This window comes from Barbatula barbatula, assembly GCF_947034865.1.
Source record: "Barbatula barbatula genome assembly, chromosome: 16".
Lineage (NCBI taxonomy): Eukaryota > Metazoa > Chordata > Actinopteri > Cypriniformes > Nemacheilidae > Barbatula > Barbatula barbatula.
The window spans coordinates 14,982,486-15,004,737 of record NC_136779.1 but is presented as its reverse complement, the minus strand read 5'-3'; the positions used below and the strand labels follow the sequence as shown (position 1 = coordinate 15,004,737).

Sequence of the window (22,252 nt, the reverse complement as noted above, 5' to 3'; positions counted from 1 at the left end):
GCCTGTTATTTAAAAATAAACCCGTTCAGGGGGATACAAAACCACCCTATCAAGGTTTATTTCGTGATTGCCCCCTTAATGACAGTAAACTATTCTGCTGCACATCATGTTGCTGCTATTATGTTTGGATTACTGTAATGCAGAAAATTGAACAGTATTCAATGTGAATATAGAGCATGTTTTACATGTGCACAGACAGTGTAAAACACACAGCAAATGAAGCATGTAGATAAGTAGACGCTTCTGACCATTCAAGCTCGACTTTGATGGGTTCTTGCGTTCTAGATGGTATCAGAGCACAATTCAATGCGTTGTGCACCTAGATGCTGGATAGTCAGCATGTTAATGGGATCACTTTTTCTTGCTTATATCACTTTTTCTCCCTGCACATGTACTGTCAAGTTGGAGCAGTTGTTTGGGGAGAATCTTGCTTAGCAAGTTACTTCATGTGAGTAGGAGGTCTGTCTGAAAAATAAAATTTTTAAGTTGACATTTTGGGAAACTTTCAACCCGTTAGAGTGTTAACATTACACTTTTAAAGTGCAAGTTTACCCAAAAATGAAAATTCAGTCATCATGCTGTTCGGTTACCAACTTTCTTCAAAATATTTTCTTCTGTGTTATTCGGAAGACAGCAAGTCTTACACCTTTAAAATGAAAAGAGGGCGAGTAAATGATGACAACACTTTCTTTTTTGGTTGAACTATCACCTTAAGCACTTTAGTTTTACTAAAATCATACAAGTCTGGTTTTCTGTAACATCCTGGATAATGTGTTTGTATCTTGAATTAGTTGACTATATTTAGCATATTATTGTAATCAAGCAAACTTTGAACAAGATTTTGAAAAACAAAAGTGTGACGTGTCATGGCATGTTATGTGTCTGTGTCGAAAAACAGAGGTGAGCTTTAAATATTCAATTACACACCGTGTCGTGTAGAAATGAATGTAGCAGCTTGACTAAGTGAAAACTAGTGGTAGATTAAGACAAGCAGACATGTAAACCTACATAAACACCACTGTAATTCAAAAGCACAGGTTAGGGATGTTGCAACGTTTGCAATGCAGATACAAACATCTGCATTTGCATACTTTTGTGGCTAAGGATTGCAGCATTAGTGTTTCTAGACTGTGGAGGGAAACATAAGGGAGAGGCTTCAAGTGTACCGGAATTAAGGGCTTCCTGAGTTGTGTTCTCAAGTTAGGATAGTGGCTTAAGTTTAGACACATTAGTCAGGCTTCCGAGTGACTTCAGAAACCTTAAAATGCTCTTTCAGTCACTAGGAAGTTGAATACAAAAGCCAAACTCTGTCAACTTGTTTCCTCTGCATTACAAAGGGTACTTGCACTAAAAGTGGTTCTTTGCTCGTAATCATAGGGGAACCCCTTTTAGTGCACCATATCTGGGGTTTTAAATGGTTCTTTGGGGTTACCAAGGAGCATTTATAGCACAGTTTCTGTAAAAATAACCTGTTGATCCCCTGTATGGCTCCTCAGCGTTTCAATATAGCACCTCCCAAAGAACCACTGAAGCACCAAAATATGGTTCTATGAAGCACTCAAAGTGGTTCCCCTATGATTATGAGCCAAGAACCACTATATAGCACTATTTTAGTCTAAGGTTAAACATAAAACCTTAACTACCCAACCAGAGTTACATCTTATTCTTGTAATGCTGGTTTCCTATCCTGATATACGCTTAATGCTAGGAAACAGGGCATACAGGATTTACCCATTGTTTGTACAAACTGTGTAACTCACTGGAAGTTCAGTGAGTGAGTCAGATGTTAATTCAAAAATCAGACTCATTCAGCGAGTCAGAGTTAGTGAGAAAACCGCTTGTTGAGCAACAGTGACCGAGACTTCAGTTCTCATTTGGGAGTGGTTTTGAGCAGTTTATTCACTGCCATTGTAAACCTCATAGGGGAAACAGAATGTTTAGAGGATGCTTGCATAGAGCATACTGATGGGTAAATAGGAAGCCTTTAATTCCACATTTGATCCTTTTTAAATTCCACGTATTGACGCATGCCTCATATGACTCCTCATATGACTCAGCCTAACCCTATTTAGAGCTACTAAATGCATGCATCTTAAATTCTATCACAAAAGTGAGAGTCCAAGCTCTGAGTGAAACCTTGAAAGTAGAGTGTATCTTGTGCCTGTGTCTTGGCAGCTATCAGCAATGGCTCCAAGCCCCCGAGGAAGTCAAATGAAGGCGAGAGCTCTATCCATAGAGTGGCGGTACACAGCAGCCTCTATCTGTGGGGGCACAATGGGCATATTGTGTGAGCGGAGAGCCTTAAGTCTGAATGCAGCCAGACCCTCTTCCTCTGCTGAGCTGTCAAATGAGCACTGTCCTCTGGATCATATAATGAGCATCAAAGAGAGAGAGAGAACGCATACGTTCACAAGACTGTTGCTGAACTTTTTAACATAGCGGTCAGGTTTTAAAGGATGAATTCACATAAATTCACATTTTATTCGGCTTCTCCAGGGAAAAAATACGAAGCCAAAACTTTCCCTATACGATCTTTTTTCCTTTGCACGGCATTGTCTCAAGAAATACCAGCGTACACACGGAACCGACTGAAAACGATGTAGTTTACACGCCAAATCAGTATTTTGTGGTGCTTTCCTTCAAAACGTATAATTCTTGCTACAGTTACGCCAGGTGTTTACACTTCTCCGGAGTTTTCAACCTCCGAAAACAAAGATCTTTGGTAAAACGAAGATTGTTTTCTAAAACGCATGTGGAAAAGGCAGTACAAACTGGGTTCGTTTTTGTTTCAAAACTCAGTTTTTGTACGACAACGGGCTAATGTAAACACCACCTATAAACAGAGAAAAAGATTGAGCATGCGCATAAACAGCCCCAGCACGCAATCTTTATGCGCATGCGCATGCGCATACTCATCACATACACATCAAATATACAGATCGGCTGTACACACGAACACTCAAGGATGCCGTTTTCAGATTAATCCACTTTGGGACCCCGTTACAAAAGGTTTCAGGCTCCCAAAACACTGAATCCGTGTTGACGAAACGCAGATTCGATTCAAAATCTTCACGTATACAACTAAACGCGTCTTCGTGTGGATGGCCTCTAAAAGTCTACTGGTTCACTTACTTATTGTATGAATGTTTAATGAGTGTGCTCTGTAAAGACATGAAAGATCATTACGGTTTAAGTTTCATCAGCTTAGAAATGTTGTGTTTGTTGACATTACTTTTGTAACGATCAGATCACATTTAATTTCCATTCATTAAATGACAATGGTTCACTTATTTTTTCTTGCAACTTTTTCTTGATTTCTAATCATTTACTACAAACAATTATATTGCTATTACAACTGATATATTATTTCTTTATTGGTATTAATATTGTTATTCTAAACCCCAGGTAAACAGAGTCCTGGGTTTTCTGTTTCATGTTTCACACTGTATGTAATTGACCAATTTATAGGTTAAGAGATAACCCTGGGTAGTCATAACCTGATATTTTACACTGTACATCAATAAGCGAGGCACACTTTCCGATTTGCAGTGTATTTTCTGAACTGCTGAAAAAGTTTAAGTTTAAAGTTGACTTAAGTTTAAATAAATAAATAGATAAATGTACCAATAATACATTTATCATTAAATGAATGATACCTATTGTTTTTTGACAAACAACAAGGTCGTGCGGTAATTTAATTGCGGACCGAATCCACATCCAGGTGTTAAATTCAAAATATGTTTTGCAAGTCCGTTCTGACCACTTAAAGGGATTATAGTGTCTGATGCATTGAAAATACCGTAAATGTTAACATAATGCTTTCTTTATTTTTCAAAAGCTCAATGTTTTGTGGGTATCGTGGATTTACACAAATAAATGTAAACCATTTTCAGCTTCGAATGCTATCATACGTGTCTGTTTGATGACCAGATGACACACACACACACACACACACTAAGTTCTAGCTAACTTGACCGATAAAGCTGCATCACTGTTTCACTACACAGAGAAGGAAGGTGATAAGAACAGAAAGAAGACAAGAAAAGACATGAAAACGTTTGATATTGGCATTTTAAAATATCAATTTTATTCCATTATAAATATTAAATACGTGCAAATTCAAGTTTGCTAAACGCAAGAAAACCTGTTTGTTTCTTTAAACTTAACAAAAGACTCAAATCGATGTGAGACACTGAATCCCAACTATGACGGTGCTGATTCAAAGAGATTTGTCACAAACTATCATCTTGTACTCGAAAATGCACGTCACAGCTTGTCGTTTTGGGGCTCATTACTGTAAACTGGGAACATTATTATTTTACTTCCTTGTTGTGAATATCCTTATTATAGGCCTCAGAGTTCGCATGAGGACATGACAATGACTACGTGTTGACCCGTGCCTCTAAGATCATAAGACCTCTCCGCTTGCATCAGGAGTCTCTGATGTCCCAGAGCCTGTAGCAAATAAATAGTTTATCAGGACATGCACTAAACAGACGGCAGACTTCTCTTTGTTCTGTGAGAGGTTTAAGGATGAATGTGCTTCATTACATCCTCAGGTAGAGCTCATGTGAGATGGTATTGAGGGCAGCCTGTGGGGTTTGATAATGATCAAGTCAGTGTAGCATGTGTGAAACATGTGTTGTGATGCAGTACAGCTTTAAGCCGTTTGCAGGACTGATATTAACAAGATGACCCTTTGGTGATGTTCCTCTGGCTGTGAGCCTCAGGAGCCAGGGCTGATGTCAGTTCACGAGTTCACGGAGTATATAATAAGTTATTTTGCTTTGCTTATGAGCTTTTAAGTTTGTGTGACTGTGTTTGTTGTGATCTGCTTTAATGGCTCATTGCTTTTTTGTCAAGTGTTGGTTGCCTAATTTCTATTTCTCAGTGATTCAGACAGCCTTATAATAACAATATGATAATGTATGAAATATTTATGATATATGCATTGTTATGCAAATGTGCATTATTGCTATCCTAAAAAGACAAGTGGACTGCTGGCATGAATGCAATAAATCACAAATGCAAAATATTATTTTAGAAATATGTATGTTTTCTATTCCTATTAATATTATTCAACTTAACTTAATGCAAGTTCAAGGTGTAAGTTTGTCATAAATTTCAAAAACTAAATGAAGCTTAATTACCAAACACGACCAACCCAAACAAAATGTCAGAAATCATGTTATTTTATTGTGCATTCCAAGTGATATCAATCAAACTGCAGTTGGGTTTGTTTTAAATCAGCAATAAATCACAAATATACTAATACAATAAAACACAATAAAAGCATGATTTTCTATCTGTTTTTGCAAATTAACTTTTTAAATGTAAGTTTACGTGCACTTTATAAATGTATTTATTAATTCTTTATATTGACACATTTAATGCTAAACATTTAATATTCCTGGCCTGCCAAAAACAATGGCAGTAACTGCAACTTTTAGTGTTTTGGTCTACTTTGTCCATATAGCTTTAGGACTTGGGTAACATCTAAGAATAGAGGTCAGGACACCGTGTGTTTGGAGTCTAGAAGGGGGGAAATCCTCCTTAAAGCTGCTCTGCTGCATCCCACCCCTTAAAACACACACACACACACACACACACATCTAGTCCATTAGTGGCCCGTTCATCTGTGGCATATGAGTGAGTGAAGCAGGAATGAGTAAACCAGGCAAATGCCTGCATTGAGTCACTGACTCCCGGATCAGACGTGACTAAACTATCAGGCAGCTGTTAATGTTCTATACTTCAGATACTGAACACAGTCACATGCTCCCAGTCTGTTTGTTTCTTGAACTGACAACTGGGTCAGTTGTGGCCTGGGGGTTAGAGCGTTGGGCTTTTGATCAGAAGGTTGCAGGTTCAAATCTCAGTGCCAGCAAGTCATGACTGAAGTGCCCTTGAGCAAGGCACCTTACCCCTGATTGCTCTGCAGTAATGTGTCACTGTAAAAAAAACTACTTGTAAGTCGCTTTGGATAAAAGCGTCTGCCAAATGAATAAATGTAAATGTAAATGATTTTAGAAGTCTCTGCTAAGGAGTGTTTAATTACTTTGTGTCTTATTTAACATGCAGTGTCAATACATTTGAGTCTTTGGTGCTTCTTTCGTGCTTTTGTTCCCCCCATGTTTGGTTGTTTGTCTTAGTGTCACATCCAATGTGACCTGTTGTGCTTGAGGCTGTAATGTACAATAAATAGCATTGAAAATTGGATATAGTGTTCCTTATGTTCTCTTTTATTTAGTATTTATTTAGCCATAGGAATCAGTTTTCTCTACATATATTCATCTTTCCCCCTTCAGCCATTTACTGAGGTTGTGCATGTGCAGAAAGCTGAGGCCCACGTAACTGGACCTTCTGACCCTATGAATGAGTCTAAAAACGAAGTGTTTGAGCAATTTTTTGCTTATTACTCAGCTTAAATCCATAATAGTAACAGGACTATTTTGTAGCTGTTTTGTCACTATTATGTTCGGTCTTCCTTCTACTGCAGTATGACTTGATCAGCAAGTGGTTGCATGCATTGCACTGCACAAGTACAAACAAAGGGTGCATACAGTATCTTTTTAAATATATTTTTTGTTTAAGATTTTTTGAAATGTTCTTTTTTATTTAGAGATATATCGAATATGAGGACTCTCAAGAGCAGGAGAGGAAAGATCTGCAGAACCGTGTGCTGCTACTGGAGGCTCAGACCAGACAGATGGAGATCAAGATCAAGAACTACGCAGACCAGAGTAAGTTCAACTGCTCAGCTCACGAGATGCCAAATGCTGAATATTCACAATGTTTATGTGATGGTTTTGTTGGTAATGGAACAAAACCATATATTTTTTTATATATACACCTGTACGTGTATAATATATATAATCATTTATATACATTTTCAGTAAAAAGCATAAAAATATGTTTTAAGACAAAGTTGCTTTAATAGAATATATGATTTTTTTGCTGAATGACTTCTATCATCTTTAGTTGGACAGCATGGGTATTGCGTACTTCACAGAATAAAACATACCTATACATGTAAATTCAGAAAACTGAAAATAGTTTTTGGTCTCTTAATTGTTTTTCTGTGGCTGTATAATAAAATAATAATAAAAAATAACAGTTTCATGGTAAACTTGTTAAAGAAACCCTTCTTCAGGTTTTGCATATACATCACAGTACAAAGAGTAAATTAGGGAATGAGTTTTTCAGAATTACATTGCAAGATTTGTGTGAGTGTTCTGTCCCAGTAGCAGTTTCTAAGTTTTCTGCGGCTTTGTGCTTGGCTGGTCATGACATGAGCCACTCAGAAGTAGTATAACTGTTGTTCTACCGACTCCTTGTGTCTCTGTTGTGTTACTACAACAAGTTTAAGAGAAATCGTAACAGGAAAAACAGTCAGTCATTAGCTGAATAGCACAGGGGATTTTATAGTTAAGAGTTTTAAACATATATTCAAAAATCCTACTTATTACTGTCACTAAGCTTGGCAAAGGAAGCAAGATTTTAAGATGCTTTCAACTTCTTTTTTTTAGTTGGAAGATTGGAAGAACGTGAAGCTGAGCTAAAGAAAGAGTTCAATGCCCTCCATCAAAGACACACAGAGGTAAGAATCGGAACCACTGTGAATTTAACATCCCTGGAGATGACATGCTCTTTATATTGTGAGCGTGCCAGTATGAAAGGTGGTTTTGCACGTGTAAAGCTGTCTTCTACAGCTGTTATGAAAACAATACAGTGGATGTCTATAACAGTTTGTTCAAACAGGCTGCTTTGATACCACACTGACTGTGTATCCTCCCATTATTTTGATTTTCAGATGATCCACAGTTACATGGAGCACTTGGAACGGACCAAATACCAGCAGCTAACAGGGGAGACCACAGACACTGGAACTCCGGGCAGAATTAGGTGCGATAATTTTCTTATTCTTATTCTTACAATTTTCTGTGCTCTCGGATTCCTTTAGGATAATACAATATTGTATGCACTCACACAGTTGGAAACTTTTTGCTTAACCAGTTTCTGTATGTGTCAATAAATATTTGTGATGTTTCATCGCTGTAATATTTTCTGCAATATTTGTGAGGTTTCACGAGCAATTGCAACTTTCCTTGTGTTGGCATGCATCATTTTGTTAGACTTATAACCAAAAATGAACCCACATGTTCACACAGCCGCTGTGAGCATCTTGTAATGTAGGTCAACAGTGTCTCGGCGAAGTGATGTGGAGGGATGAGAGAGAGCATCGTCTGGCTGGTGTTCATAAAGATTGTAGGATCACAGTGATTCAGTGTGACAGTGTAAAACTGGAGACTAAACACAAAACGCATCTCTTGCTGGTTTTCAAGCATGTTTTGATGAATGATTTCAACAAGAATTTTAGCGACCGCATTTCGTCTTGTATCAGACAGAGAGCCATGTTGTGGGTTGTTTGTGAAGGACATGGCTGATGGTTATGAGGATTATGGGATTATGTTGAAAATGTGGTTTTATCAGATCAGACGATTTAGAAAAAGAGATAGGTTTATGGTCCAAAAAGTTGGCATTTCACAATTTTCTGTATTTCAAATATTTTTCTCTGAACGTATTATTTATTATCAGCATAATAATCATATTTAATCTTCATAAAAGCAGATGAGTTGTGGTTGTCATATTGCGTAAGTGCAATTCTTTTTTCTTTCAAGTATGTTTCCTATACCTGATGGCTTTTAGCAGGTGGATTGAGCTTTTGTGCTCCCAGGAGACAAGTGTGTAGTTTAGGTTTCCTTTGTTGTGTTCCACAATCTGCATAAATGCGTCCATTCCCACAGCTCTCTCTCTCTCTCTCTCTCTCTCTCTCGCTCTCTCTCTCTCGCTCTGTCTATCTTTCTCTCTCTCTCTCGCTCTGTCTATCTTTCTCTCTCTCTCTCTCCCTCTCCCTCTCCCTGTGCATAAAAAGCAGGAAAACCGAATGGAAGTAGCCTTTAGATCTAATGAGGAAGAGAGAGCTCAGTATCGCACAGAAGTAACAAAGCTGTTCATTAAGCATCAGGACGAGGAACAGATCGCAGTGAGCGGGCAAAGCAACACACCAAGAAAGACAGCTGATTTAAAGCCGGTCATCGCACTTGCCAGAGTGGATGATGTCACAACTTTGACAGGCTGCAGAGCTCCACACACACAGAAGAAGATTCTCACAGCGTGCCAGTGTTGATGGGACGGTTTTTGCGTGTCGGGGGGCGGCGGGAAACCACATCGCGTGGCGGCAGCCATGAATCCAGGATTCATGCTGCTGTTTGTCTTTGGCTTTGTGGGGGGAGCCGTGGTCATCAACTCTGCTGTGCTCGTGTCTCTCTCTGTGTTGCTGCTCGTACATTATTCTGTCTCCAACGGCCTGCCCGCCATCACACATTCCCTTCCTCGGATCAGCAGGTACGCAGAGAGGATGTCAGCGTGCGCGTGTGTGTGTGTGTGGATAGCTAGTTTCATACGCCACATTCTTTTTGCTTTCTCTGTGCCAGGTTTAAAAGTCTTTGTAGTCTTATAGTCATCGGTTTGTTTATTTGCAGACTGCCTCCACCCTGTTATATATTGACTTCTGTTTGCTTTGTCTCAGTTTCCTCTCTGTTTATGTCAATTTCTCTTTTTTACTTTGTCAGTTTTCCCACCCAAATCTCAATCTGCTCTTAGCATCATGTGTCTGCCAACTCTATCGACTGAAACCTCACTGGCGTAGTAAACAAGTGCAGTACTGTGTTGTGTCAGTGGATGTTGCGGCAGGATCTAACATGTCAGAGAGACTCATACATTAGATGTTTTTTCTCTTGTCTTGTCCCTTTTAACACATTCTCACTTTTTATGTGCAGTATAATGTTCTGGTTTCAGTTCGGTTCTTATTCCATTCACGTGTTATGTTTAATATACAGAATAAAAGAGTGTTATATAAATACGGAAACGGTTTTAGGTTTTTCAGGGATGTTAAACTGGTTTTACAGCAAGGGTATTGTTTGTTCAGGTAATTGTGTTTCAAAGGAAACTATCGTGAAGAAATTCTTCTGAACGTGATATGTTCACTCTCCAAAGCAATATGTTCAGATTTTGTATTTATTCATCTTATAAAAATTAAAAGCCAAAATCATGTGTTCAATTTGGTCGAATCTTACCTTTTGCATAGTGTTTTAATTTTAGGACCTTTAAGACCTTTATTTGTCTATAGTTGAATCCTGTCATAATTGAAATGCAAAAAAGTTACATTGAAAACTATGAACAAATCATTGTAGTATTTATTGGAGTTCGAGGTATGTTGGATTTTTAAAAATAAACAAAAAATATGCTTAAATAACATAATGTTACTATGTTTGCAGTAGTAGCTCTAGTTGTATTCAAAACGATCTGAGATTAGAAGTACAGATGAGATTTTACCTTCTGACTGCAGTATTGAGTCTTGGGTGTTAAAGGAATAGTTCATCAAAATTTGATAATTTTGTCTTTATTAAAGTGACAGTATATTCAAATATATTTTATTTGTGTTCTGCAGAATAAAGTCACAAAGGTTTGAAATGACAAGAGGGCGAGTAAACGATCACTGCATTTTCATATTACTTTAACTCACCCTCATGTTGGTCAAACCCCCTACTGCTTACTGCGATCTTCAGAACCCAAACTTAAAAAAGTGGTGTTTTCTGGTTACAATGGGGTTTGATTGTGACCGCCTTCACAAGCACACATAAGAGTTATAAATAACTCCATTTAATGCATGTCCTGAAGGTATGATTTGGCTAAAGAAAATTAAATATAATGCATTATTGATTAAGACTTTAACCTATGCCATTTCTCTGAGTGAAAGAGTGCCCAGTGCATCTCAGGATGACTACTGTCAACCTGATAACCAGGAAGCCTCAGCAAGATGTTTTTGTTTGAAGTTCCACCCCTCTGTTTGATTGACAGCACATGCCCTCTGATGTGTGTAATCACACAATGTTTTGCCCTCAGCAGGGCTATTGACATAAACATCAGAAAGCTGATAGACCTGATACAGCTGTGTAGCCCACACAATGCTAAGACAATTTCTCTGCTTTACTGTATCATGCTGACCTAGCGTTTGTTTCCTCTCTTTAATTTTCTCTTTACTCTAGTCACTGCAGTGCGTTGACTTTCGGAAGGGAATCAACTTTTAATAGGTTACATTACAAACTTTAGATTTTCTGTGATATCTCTTGCCCTTTTTTCGAAATTCAATTCTTGTTTTCAAACAATGTTTTACCCATTGAAGCATTTTCCCGCTATACAGTACAGTTAGTGTATGCTGAATAGAGCAGATCTAGTCACTGTGTAGAGAATGCACTGTCAGCATGTTCTGGCCTCGGAATGCAGCTACTGCAGCGCTCCAACCAGATATTTAGGGATCACAATGTTATAAAGAGTTTTAAAGACACGGTGGGTTCTTTTAGTCGGGGAGAGTACTAATACCACAGTTACATTCTAGCAACTATTTAAACACTCTAAGCAACCTCTTAGCAACCATTCTGGCCTCTACACCCTTACAACACCACTTCATTCAGATCTAGCTTATTGTATTTTTGTGCACGCAGGAAGGATCGTCCGGCCTCTTTGGGGATTTTTTCATTGCCGGGAAGTGATGTCATGACTCCTGATCTGCACCGGGAAGCTGTGGATTCTCCAGGGACTGAAACATGGAGATACAACAATCTGAGCCACCCGCGCTCCAACACCAGCCTCAAGGTGAGAGGGACACCACGATTGAAATGTTGTTTTCTCTTATTTGTTTGCTTACAGTTGCATTTGGTATAATTTTTAAGTACAGCTGTCTAAAACCCTGAAAACACTGTAAGAAAAATATCATTATCATTGTGCCATCACTGCCGTTCTATAGAAGTCTAAACACTTGGATCAGGCCGTCCCTCCATTTCCAAGAAAGAGAACATGAGTTTGGGTGAATAAAGACGATGACGACATGGTTAGTTTGTATTGAGAGAGCTTCCTCGTCTGAATGGATCCAGGCAGACTGGAACTGGGCACTGCCAGCTGGGAAGAAGCTCTTTCTGAGAAGGAGGTTATCCCTGCTGTGCCCTGCATGCTTAAACAGACTATGGCAAAGAGCCAAACAAACAGGCGGTTGCTTGCTGATCTTGGGACAGTTCTGTACTGTAGACAGAACTTCGGTTTCACATAAAGTCCCACGGCCCTAGGCCCCATCATACATATTCATGCTAAAGCAGCAATCATTTTCTCTCAGCCTAGTTTTACTATTTTCACAAACCTCTATTCACAATACTCAAGAGAAACCGACCTACTCATTTGCTTCATAATTGGGTGTGAATAGCACTAGTTCACAGTGATATCTGATTCTCATCTCTTTGTGTGCCTCTGCAAATTCGTTTTTTCTCTGCAACAATGGCATTGCCAGCCTCACCTCCTAGTATAGACTGACCTTGAAGCCTGTCTCTGTATGAGAGTGTCTCTGATGCAGGCGGACTTTCTGAAGGATGAGGATCATTTTTAAGATAAGCAGTGATGGTCATGTAAGGTATAGAAGGCTTTCATAAATCCTTGTTCTTCTTGTGCTTTCCTATTAACACCTGGCCTTCCTATTATTGTACTTTTTTAATTTCCCACCTTGGGCAATTCTATGCAGAAGATGAAGATGGAAAAATCATCAAAGGTTGTCAATATACTTATAGGTCATATGTCATTATTTGGTCTCTCGTAAAGTTTTTAAAGCACTTTTTTGTGTTTTTCAAAGCATAGTTTTACATAGTCAAAGAAGCGAATTGTAACATCAATAATGGAATAGGCACATACAAATTAAAATACATAGTTTAAGTTCCATTATAGTTTATGTTCCATAAAGAGCCATTACTTCTCTATTTTTTGGAGGATTATTTCTTATGGTTTGCACATTTTAATTCACAGAATTCCTTCAAAGTATGTTGTCTCTTAGAAACGTTCATTCTTTATTGTCCCATCCATAACTTTTTCCCCTTTTTTTAAATAGAAAACTCATGCGTAAACTTATATGTTTCTGATGTCTGGACTCTATTATCAGGGGTTTAGTAAAATATGAACAGATGGTTTAATATATACAGAAAATGTCACATCCATAAAACTGGAAATGCCCTATTTAGTTAGCTTTTTTGCCACTTTGCAAGTATTATCTTAAACATTTAGGCCCGGTTTCATAAACGAGGCTTATGCCAGGACTATTTTCTCTCTTTTATGGACCTTGTTGTAAAGCATGGTTTACTTTATGACCGGATAACAAACAATTTTATCAGGTTAATTCATGAACTTGGACGAGCATACAAGTGCGTGCATAATTATTAGGGACATTGATTTTCTGATCATATTTTTTCCAGGAACATTTGATCAATTCCTAACATCAGTCTTAATAACTACAACTAATTGTGTATATAATCATTTATAAGTGATATGTAATAGTTTGCAAAGGCTTGAAGTGAAAGACGCTTTATATTTAGGTGCGCAGAATTATCACACCATATTTATTTTATAGGTATAATGATTTAATATACACAGTAAAGTAAAAAAAACTAGACCTGCAACCTACCTGGAGTCTCCAGAAGTACAAGGTTCTCAGGCTCTCAGAGACTTTGCTAAGGTAAAGGATCCTAAAATATCACCCCCACTTAATAAGAATCACATCCTAAAGAGTTGTGAAATACATTAACTTGTTATTCGTACATGAACAAATAGGTTGCGGGTGACTTTTAAGGGATCAGCGCCAGTTCAAGTCAGACAACAGTGTCTTTGGCGAGGGAGTTATGTAACAAACAGCGAGCAAGACAGACCTCTCGGGGTTTGAGATGGACTAGAAATCAATTCCTAAAACTTGGTGCCTGAGTCCTGAAAATAAATTCTTCAAACAGTTGTATTAAAGGATTTCACACTGGCCCTTTAAGAGTCGCTTTTAATGATAAAAAAAATAGTGCCTAATCTTTCTGCATACCTAAATATAAAGCGTCTTTCACTTCACGCCTTTGCTAATTATTATATATCACTTAATAATTACAATGAATTGTGTATATAATCTATAAGACTGAGGTGGTTAGGAATTGGTCAAATGTGCCTGGAAAAAATATGATCAGAAAATGTACCTAAAAATTATGCACGCATACACTGTATGTTCTAATGCATTTATCCATTTATGATGCCTGAAAGTTTGAGAAGATTTTGGTTGAACATGTTTTTGCAGCTGGGTATGAAGAAATGGTCTTTGAACTGAGGAGGACGTTTTGAACGGAAGGTGCAGGAAGAGTTTTCATATAAACTATTTACACTGTAGTATCAACTACTGTATTTTGTAAAAGATATAAATAAATGTTCATTTCTCATTAGAAGACTCCTTTAGGGCCAATGGTGACTCATCTGGGGGGGGGCAATAGCACAAAGATTCCCTGTGGGGTGATACAGACTGGCTTTTGTGTGCTCCATGACTCTGCAGTTCTCTCCATTTCATCCTCTGTCATGAGATGTGAGAAAACTAGGCCGTGATGACTTGATGTCAGCCTCTCTTCAGGTTAAATGGCTCGGAAGTTGTGGGCATATGCTACCATAGCAACCAGAGAGCGCATGGGAGCATCTTGCATACAGGGTTGTGTTTGCCTGTGTGTGTGTGTCTGCTTTTGTTGGCTGATGTGCAAATGTCAGGAAGACAGCGAGTTGTAGGCAGAACATTTTTGTTTTTTTAAAACAGGTGCTGTTTGAAAAGTCACATTAATAAAACATTTATTATTGTTCAGAGAGATTGAGGACAACAGCCTCACAGTTGCCCTTCACAAATACAGCAATTATATAGCAATTTACGAGAATGAAACTAGCATCACAATACACCATGTTGTGCTTTCCTTGTGTAGATAATTATTGTGAATACAATGTCATTGCGTCATCGGGTATTTCATGTTAATTTAGAAAAATGTGCATCATATGAAAAGAACAAATATAGAGGTAGAGGTTTAGGTTTAGGTTTGACTAGTATGAGACTCGGTTTCATAGACCAGACTGGTTTTAAATGTAATATAAAGTGATCTTTTTGTAAATGGTTACGACTTTAAATGGATTTGACAAGATAGTTACTAATGTGTTTAGGGAAAGTCTGGCCTGATTTTGTTTTCATATCGTGTCTAATGCAGTGCCCATCAGCAGCCTGGATGAAAGCATTATAAAAACAGAGGAAAGGGGGCAGCACTGTTCTACTTGCACATAGCTGACTGTACATTTCTTTTTGGGCAGCTGGAGGAAGATGAGTCCCTCAGGAGAGGGCAGGGTAAGAGTTCACATGAGAATCTGGAAACCCAGTCGACCGACACCAGTAAGGTAGCCCTGTCCATTAGGCCTACCATAGTTTTCATGGCAGCATCAGTGCAACACACTGTAGTGTGTTATGTTTGGCTTCCTCACCATTTTGCGTTGATGTTAGAAGTGTTGCTTTGTATTCGTAGCTCATAGGGATGTAACGATTCACCATGAGCCGGTTGAAAATTGCTTTTAATATATGACGACGATTCAAGTTGGTTGAGATGTTAAATGAACATATGCATGCAAACACCACCCCCTGTTGTTTAAAAAAATCCAAGTTAAGAAAAGCACAGACAAAATCAAAGTTTGTTTATATTAAATAAACTTTCATTTTAATTTGATTTGGAATTTGTTTTAAAATTGAAATTTTATTTTACAAAGAAATAATTAAGGGGCAGTTGTTCATTTCTAATTTGTCTCAACTCATTTTGTAAAAAAAGTGAAAAAATCGAGTGAAGCCCGATTTTTTTTACTTCTGAGTCGGACCTATGCCGTAGGCTACATGTCGGTTTTCATTTATACTTATTAGTCATTGTCCGCGTCGACAGGCAATGACCACTAGGTGTTGCTTGTGTAACCAAGACTGAAGAAGAAGCAAGCATTAGCAGTGAAAATGGCAAGTAAATTGTCACTTTTGTTGCTGCTTGAGATGTTAAATACAGAAGAACAAAAATTGACTTGCATAATTCAGTTGGAAATGCATTTGAGAAAACATAAAGCTATCGCAGAGTTTTTTGACCTGAGGGAGGGCTTCAAACAGCCCGATCACAGGGCTTGCGGTCCGCGTTGAGTTGAAACGTTGTTACATATCCGACAAAGAAGAAAAAATCTGCCTTGAATCGCTACATCCCTAGTAGCTCATAGTCCACAAACTGCTGCATGCAACCTCAAATATCTATGGAAGCTTTTGAGAGCTATTGTTTGAGCTGCAGTCAGCACTTATGTGAGTGATTTGTGTGTGTGCAGCAGTGTCACTTATTCTGTAGTTGAAGGAATGTTTTTTTGTGTGTGTGTTTGTTAGAAAGTGGCTGAAACTTCATTATTTGCTGGTTTTATGTATGGCGTTTATGTACTGTGGGTACATTAGGGGACCATACTTTTATCGGAAACATGTTTTAGTGTTTTTACAATTCAAGTACTTGAATAAAATAAAGTATATACAAAATACATATTACTAATAAAGTTTTAAGTAAACCGATTACTCTACTTATGGAGCTTTAAAGCAAAAAGTAATCACATTACTATTATAAGGTTGCATAACCTTATATGTTTTGCTTATTGTCAATGTTTTCTTGAACAGCTGCTTTGTTACAATGAAAATTGTCAAAAGCGCTACATAAATAAAGCTGACTTGACTTGACATTAAAGCTTACTATTTTTTGTTTGTTTATATACTGTAAATGTGTTTCTTGTTTATTTATTCAAGTGAGAGATGAGTTGAAATTGGTGTCTGTGTGTAGACTTTAGTGGAAAAATATTTTTCATTCATGTGTGTGTGTATCAATGTTTGTTTGTTTTCCTGCATACTATGTTTTTTTCCATTGCTCCTTTTATTTTCGCACATATGTGCTCTCGAGTATCATAAAATAAAAAATTAAAGTGATTTGATGTGACTTTTGTCACGGTCATATTTACAGCCACCTGGGTTTGTTTTCAGGATGAACTTTCTGAAGTCACTAGGGGAGTTTCCAAATCTGCCACTCCCGTGTCCACAGCAGCACCAGATGTTGCCATGGCATCAGTGGACACGCCCCGGACGGAGGAGCCGGAGGGGTTGAACAGAAACCTGGATTCCAGCAGCGATAAACCAGACAGCAGTAAAAACATCAGGGTACAGGATGCAGTGGCAACAGAGACTCCATCTACAGGTCAGGCCTGCTGTCACAGTATATATATTTTGTTTACACTGTTTTGCGTGTAATGGACCAATTAAATGTCTCTCTGGAATGCTTGATTCTGATTGGTCAGTCACGAAAAGTTTTCCCAGAGAACACTTACTCATAAAATGTATACCTTGAATGGACTGTAGGTCACTTTGGATAAAAGCTAAAGATATCTATAGTCACCTGAATCGGATTCTGCTCTCTAATTTGTCAAAGTGTCAAAGTCGAATATGTTGTGCTTGGTTCGTCACATGTATTACCAAAACAACTGATACGTGAATTTTCTGGCTCAGATCAAGGTGAGACCGGAGAAAGATCAGAAGTGCAGGCGATCATAGAGTCCACACCCGAACTGGACATGGACCTGAGTGGATGCAAAGGGTCTAGGTACTTACTCCCTGATTCAATCACTCATACACAGCGCTTATCACAGCAAGTCACAAGCAGGTTTTCTACTGTCAAAGTTTAAAGATAAGAAGCTGCTTCATACCAACCCACTTAATTTAAGAGTTATTAGAAGAAGTTTTTTCTTTCTGTCGTTCACATCTGTGTCTCTCTCCAGCACTCCCACTAAGGGAATCGAGAACATGGCCTTTGACCGTAACACTGACTCTCTGTTTGAGGAGCTCTCCACGGCTGGAAATGATCTCATCGGGGATGTGGATGAAGGTGCTGATTTGCTAGGTGAGTTTTCAATTACCCAGAATTCAAATGGGAAGTGGCGTTTCCCGCCCTGATAGCGAACTACTGTTTAATTTAAATGTAATTTCTGAGTTATAGATACAGTCAATAGGTAGTGGAAATGACTGTTTGTACCTGCATGTTTGTGTTTATTTGACTGCTGTGTGTGAATTGTTTTTTTTCTTTGAATGGATGTCTTCATGACTGTTCATTAACATTCATTGTCCAGTCCATCTAATCATGTTTCTTTTCCCTTCATGTGTGTCGTTCATGGCCTTTTCTTTTCCCCAGACGAGTTCTCTGGTGTGTATGTTTGCACTGCTTTTCATTTTATCCTCTCATATATTTTGTGTAAACATTATTCGTTATTTGTAACTAGTGTTCCTTGTCTTTGTCACTCAGTAATCTTTTCTTTGTTCCTTTGTTTGCATGCCAATTTTAGACCTAAATTGTGTTGGTAAGAGTCATTTCTGTTTTCTTGGTTGTTTTCTTTCAAGTATATTGTCTCAGGATTCGTGATTGTCTTCAATGAGGTCTTCCTGAGCAGTTATACTGTATGTATTTGTGTTGTCATGCAGGTATGGGTCGTGAAGTTGAACACTTGATCCAGGAAAACACTCAGCTACTGGAGACAAAGTAAGATAGGGTGCAGTATTACTAAAAGCTGGTTTACTTCATATGTTATGTTCTGCTGCCACCTACAGTTGTAAATGATCTAAAGCTACAGTATGATTTATGTGAAATCGTTGCCGATATGCCTGCCATAATTATTTAATAATCAAGTGATCACGGTTATTTGATCAATCAGTTATTACAGTTAAGATAACCACAATTATTGTGTTCCTTTAGAAGGCCCGAAGAGGGATCTGTAGTATGTGCACCACCCCTACATCCACCATCCATTTGTTCTCATGTTCTCTGTCATTGGAGACTTATCAGTTTTGTATTTTGTGTTGATCAAATTGAACCTGAACTTTACTGCATCTAGACACAGACAACAACATTCTCATTTTACAGTTTTAGTTTTGTGGGGGTGTGGTTACACGAGGTGTTTCAGGCAGGTTTGGGTGAGCATTAGCTTTTAGAAAGAATGCATCTTTTGTTCTGACACTTACATTTTTGCTATTTTAAGTGTCTAATACATTAATGGACAACTTAACGGACACACCAAAGACACAGAAACACATATTAGCCACAATATGACCCTTAAACATAACATTTTATTTCCTCTGTTATGACTGAAAGTGATTCTGATTTATTAACTTATTCAGTGTACTCAAAGAAGACTCATACACAGTGATAACGGAGGAGGCCCAGGCATTAAGGCTTTCCTGGGGCTCAGTGGTAAAAGCATGGCGTTAGAAAAGCCACAATCATGGGTTCTGTCCCATGGATTGCACATACTCAAAAGTAGAAATACTAATGCATCATTATTTTGTTTTGACGCAGAAATGCCCTGAATGTGGTGAAGAATGATTTAATCGCACATGTTGATGAGCTGGTGTGTGAGAAAGACGTTCTTCAGGGAGAGCTGGAGGTCCTGAAACAGGCCAAAGACAAACTAGAAGAGAGGAACAAGGAGCTGGAGGAGGAGATCAAAAAGTTAGTTAATCGTGATTTTAGACCAGAAGTAGTCAGTTCTTTATGCCTCTTTCTACAGTATGTATGAGAAAAACTTATGTGCTTTATTTCACTCAGAGTCCGTGCAGAGGTGGAAGAGGCCAAACAGAACGCCAAAGGGGAAGATGATGTAAGCGCTGCTCTTTGCATTATTAAGAATCTGTATGGGTGCTGTGTGAAATGGGGTTGGAAATGTTTGGATATCTTGGGATGCGATTCGATTGCAGTTGAGAAATCAGACCGTCATTGCCTTGTCACATTCCCTTTATATTTTGATAAGAGTTAATGATTTGGAACGCTGATTGGTTATTTCTTTCAAATGTCACTCAGTCTTTTTGCCCATGACTTGTCTTTTCCACGCGCAGACAACACACCAGATGTAGTTTTTGTTTTATTAAATGTTCTGTAATGCCTCCCTTTAGAGTGATGTGCCCACAGCCCAGAGGAAGCGCTTCACACGGGTGGAAATGGCCCGTGTGCTCATGGAGAGGAACCAGTATAAAGAGAGACTGATGGAGCTGCAGGAGGCCGTCAGATGGACTGAGATGATACGGTCAGTCTCATTTCAAACTTCCATAGGATAATATACATCTGCGTGACACTGACATGTGTTTTTTCTCATATAGAGCTTCACGGGAGAATCCAGCCTTGACGGAGAAAAAAAAGTCCAGTATCTGGCAGTTGTAAGCCCCCCCTTAGTTTTCTTATAAAAAACTTTGTTATAATGGTTTGGGGTTTGGCGTTCAAACTATGTTTTCCCCCTTTTCATTTTATGTTCCCATTTTTATTTGTTTTTCTTCTAGGATGTAGGTAATCTTTTAAATGCTAGTAAATCTTGGATTTGGTTTGATCCTTAAATCCAAAGTTGTGGTTTTGGACATGGGAATAGTGTTTCTTAAAAGTTTTAAGAGGAATTTACTGCCAAACTGTTACATTACATTAAACTTTACTAGGCGGTCTGAGGCTCAAGCGTTCATTACACATCTTTTTAAAAGGATTTGGCACTTTAGTATCAGAAATCGGCTGGTAGGGGGTTTGTTCTGGTTGTTTGAAATGCCATTCCCAGGTCATGCCAGTTCTTGTTGTTTTTTGGAGGGTCATTCGGGGTTTTGCATCTATTTTAAACCCATTCATTCTTCTTGTGTGTGCTCCTGTGTGCTCTCTGTAACCCTCTTTATGTTGTCCTGTCTGTTTGCAGGAGGTGTGTTGGGGCAGGGACGTTTGCTTAGGTTTTGAATCAAGCAGACTACTTGTATCTAATTTACGTTTGGATCTTTTAATGTTTGCAGAACGCTTTGCATGGTTAGCGGCAAGGTGTGGTTTGATAAAAAGTGCAACAATGTTTTTAAAAGATATAGGTCGCAGTTAGTTAACAGCTCTTTACTTACATTAAGGGGTCTCATAATTTTAATTTAATCATCAATATTGACGATAACCGTAATTATCGATCGTGGTAATACCTGTAAATAATGTAAATAATACAGAGCCAGTACATGGTTGACACCCCAACATAGTCGATGGTGGTATTACACTTTAACATTGGTTACACTTGGACCTTTACTTACTATTATTTGTTAATTCATAGATATTTGTGAATTCCATGGGAATATCTGATATTGTAACAGCTCACTTGCAGTATTGTAGCAGTTTATGAAATTACGGTTAAATTAACACAAATAACTATTATATAAAGATGGTATGTAATTTGTTTCACAGTAAAATTGTATATCAAAAATGGAGCCGTGGAAAAAATTAAGAGACCATTCCAAAATTAGAATCAGTTTTTCTGAACTTACTATTGTTACACTTACTGTTAAATGATCATTTACTAACATTATTTCACCCAAATTGCAAATAATATATTGTTTTTATTTGCGGAAACAAAAACGGGAGAAACATGTCAAAATAACAGAAAAGATGCTTTGCATATAATCTGAAATACATATTTACTTTTAAACAGTAATATGTACATGTATTTAAGAAAAGTTACAAAATATATATTTGGAATATACATTTAGAAATAAATGAAAATTTGGAATGGTCTCTTCATTTTTCCTGTGGTTGCATATGTACAGTATTTGAACTGGAAGTTTAATTTAAAATATTTATTTTTAATGCCGGTTTTAGATGCAATGTAAAGTATTGATATGAAATAGACGTTGCAAAGCTATGTGAGGGGCATGGTACATGTTTGGAAAAGTGACCCTAAAACCCCATAACGGTTAACCTTTAACTTCTAACACTGCTGCTACCGCTTGTGTCTGCGTCTGAGTCTCTGTGTCGTCTCTCCCTCCATCCCTCCCTCTGCCCATCCCTCAGTTTCAGCAGGCTCTTCAGCTCTTCCTCCAGCACAATGGCAAAAAAGCCAGATGCACCGGTTAACTTAAAGTACAACGCGCCCACCTCTCATGTCGTTCCGTCGGTGAAAAAGAGAAGCAGTACTCTCGCTCAGCTGCCTAGCGACAAATCCAAAGCCTTTGATTTCCTCAATGAGGAGTGAGTGTATTTCTACCCCATCTGTCATTAAGATATTCAATCCTTTACCCTACTTGTCTGTTTACTAGTTTTGGTTCTTTCTATCCGTGTGATGTGCAGGAATGAGGTTGAGCCGGTTGTGTCACGTAGGGAGCAGAAAAGAGCTCAGTACAGACAGGTGAAGGCTCATGTGCAGAAGGAGGATGGCAGGATGCAGGCTTACGGATGGAGTTTACCTGCAAAATACAAGGTTACATTTCAGACTCAAGTACTAACTAGTCTGT

The 22,252-nt window shown here is 38.2% G+C and overlaps 1 protein-coding gene across 4 annotated transcripts in view; it reads left to right on the top strand.

Moving 5' to 3' along the window:
* Positions 1 to 22,252, top strand: part of spag9b (sperm associated antigen 9b) — a 33,749-nt gene that overhangs the window by 4,052 nt on the left and 7,445 nt on the right. Inside the window, exons 2-18 of one of the 4 annotated variants that reach the window (XM_079475984.1) lie at positions 6,623 to 6,743; positions 7,530 to 7,600; positions 7,814 to 7,905; positions 11,568 to 11,718; positions 15,244 to 15,327; positions 16,967 to 17,177; positions 17,486 to 17,579; positions 17,755 to 17,876; positions 18,165 to 18,176; positions 18,316 to 18,330; positions 18,452 to 18,509; positions 19,323 to 19,475; positions 19,572 to 19,623; positions 19,916 to 20,046; positions 20,120 to 20,176; positions 21,813 to 21,989; positions 22,089 to 22,218. In XM_079475984.1, the coding sequence (XP_079332110.1) occupies positions 6,623 to 6,743; positions 7,530 to 7,600; positions 7,814 to 7,905; positions 11,568 to 11,718; positions 15,244 to 15,327; positions 16,967 to 17,177; positions 17,486 to 17,579; positions 17,755 to 17,876; positions 18,165 to 18,176; positions 18,316 to 18,330; positions 18,452 to 18,509; positions 19,323 to 19,475; positions 19,572 to 19,623; positions 19,916 to 20,046; positions 20,120 to 20,176; positions 21,813 to 21,989; positions 22,089 to 22,218 (1,731 nt within the window). Of the gene's footprint in view, positions 1 to 6,622; positions 6,744 to 7,529; positions 7,601 to 7,813; positions 7,906 to 11,567; positions 11,719 to 15,243; positions 15,328 to 16,966; positions 17,178 to 17,485; positions 17,580 to 17,754; positions 17,877 to 18,164; positions 18,177 to 18,315; positions 18,331 to 18,451; positions 18,510 to 19,322; positions 19,476 to 19,571; positions 19,624 to 19,915; positions 20,047 to 20,119; positions 20,178 to 21,810; positions 21,990 to 22,088; positions 22,219 to 22,252 lie in introns of all 4 variants that reach the window. The other 3 variants (XM_079475986.1, XM_079475985.1, XM_079475987.1) reach the window with 3 other exon arrangements.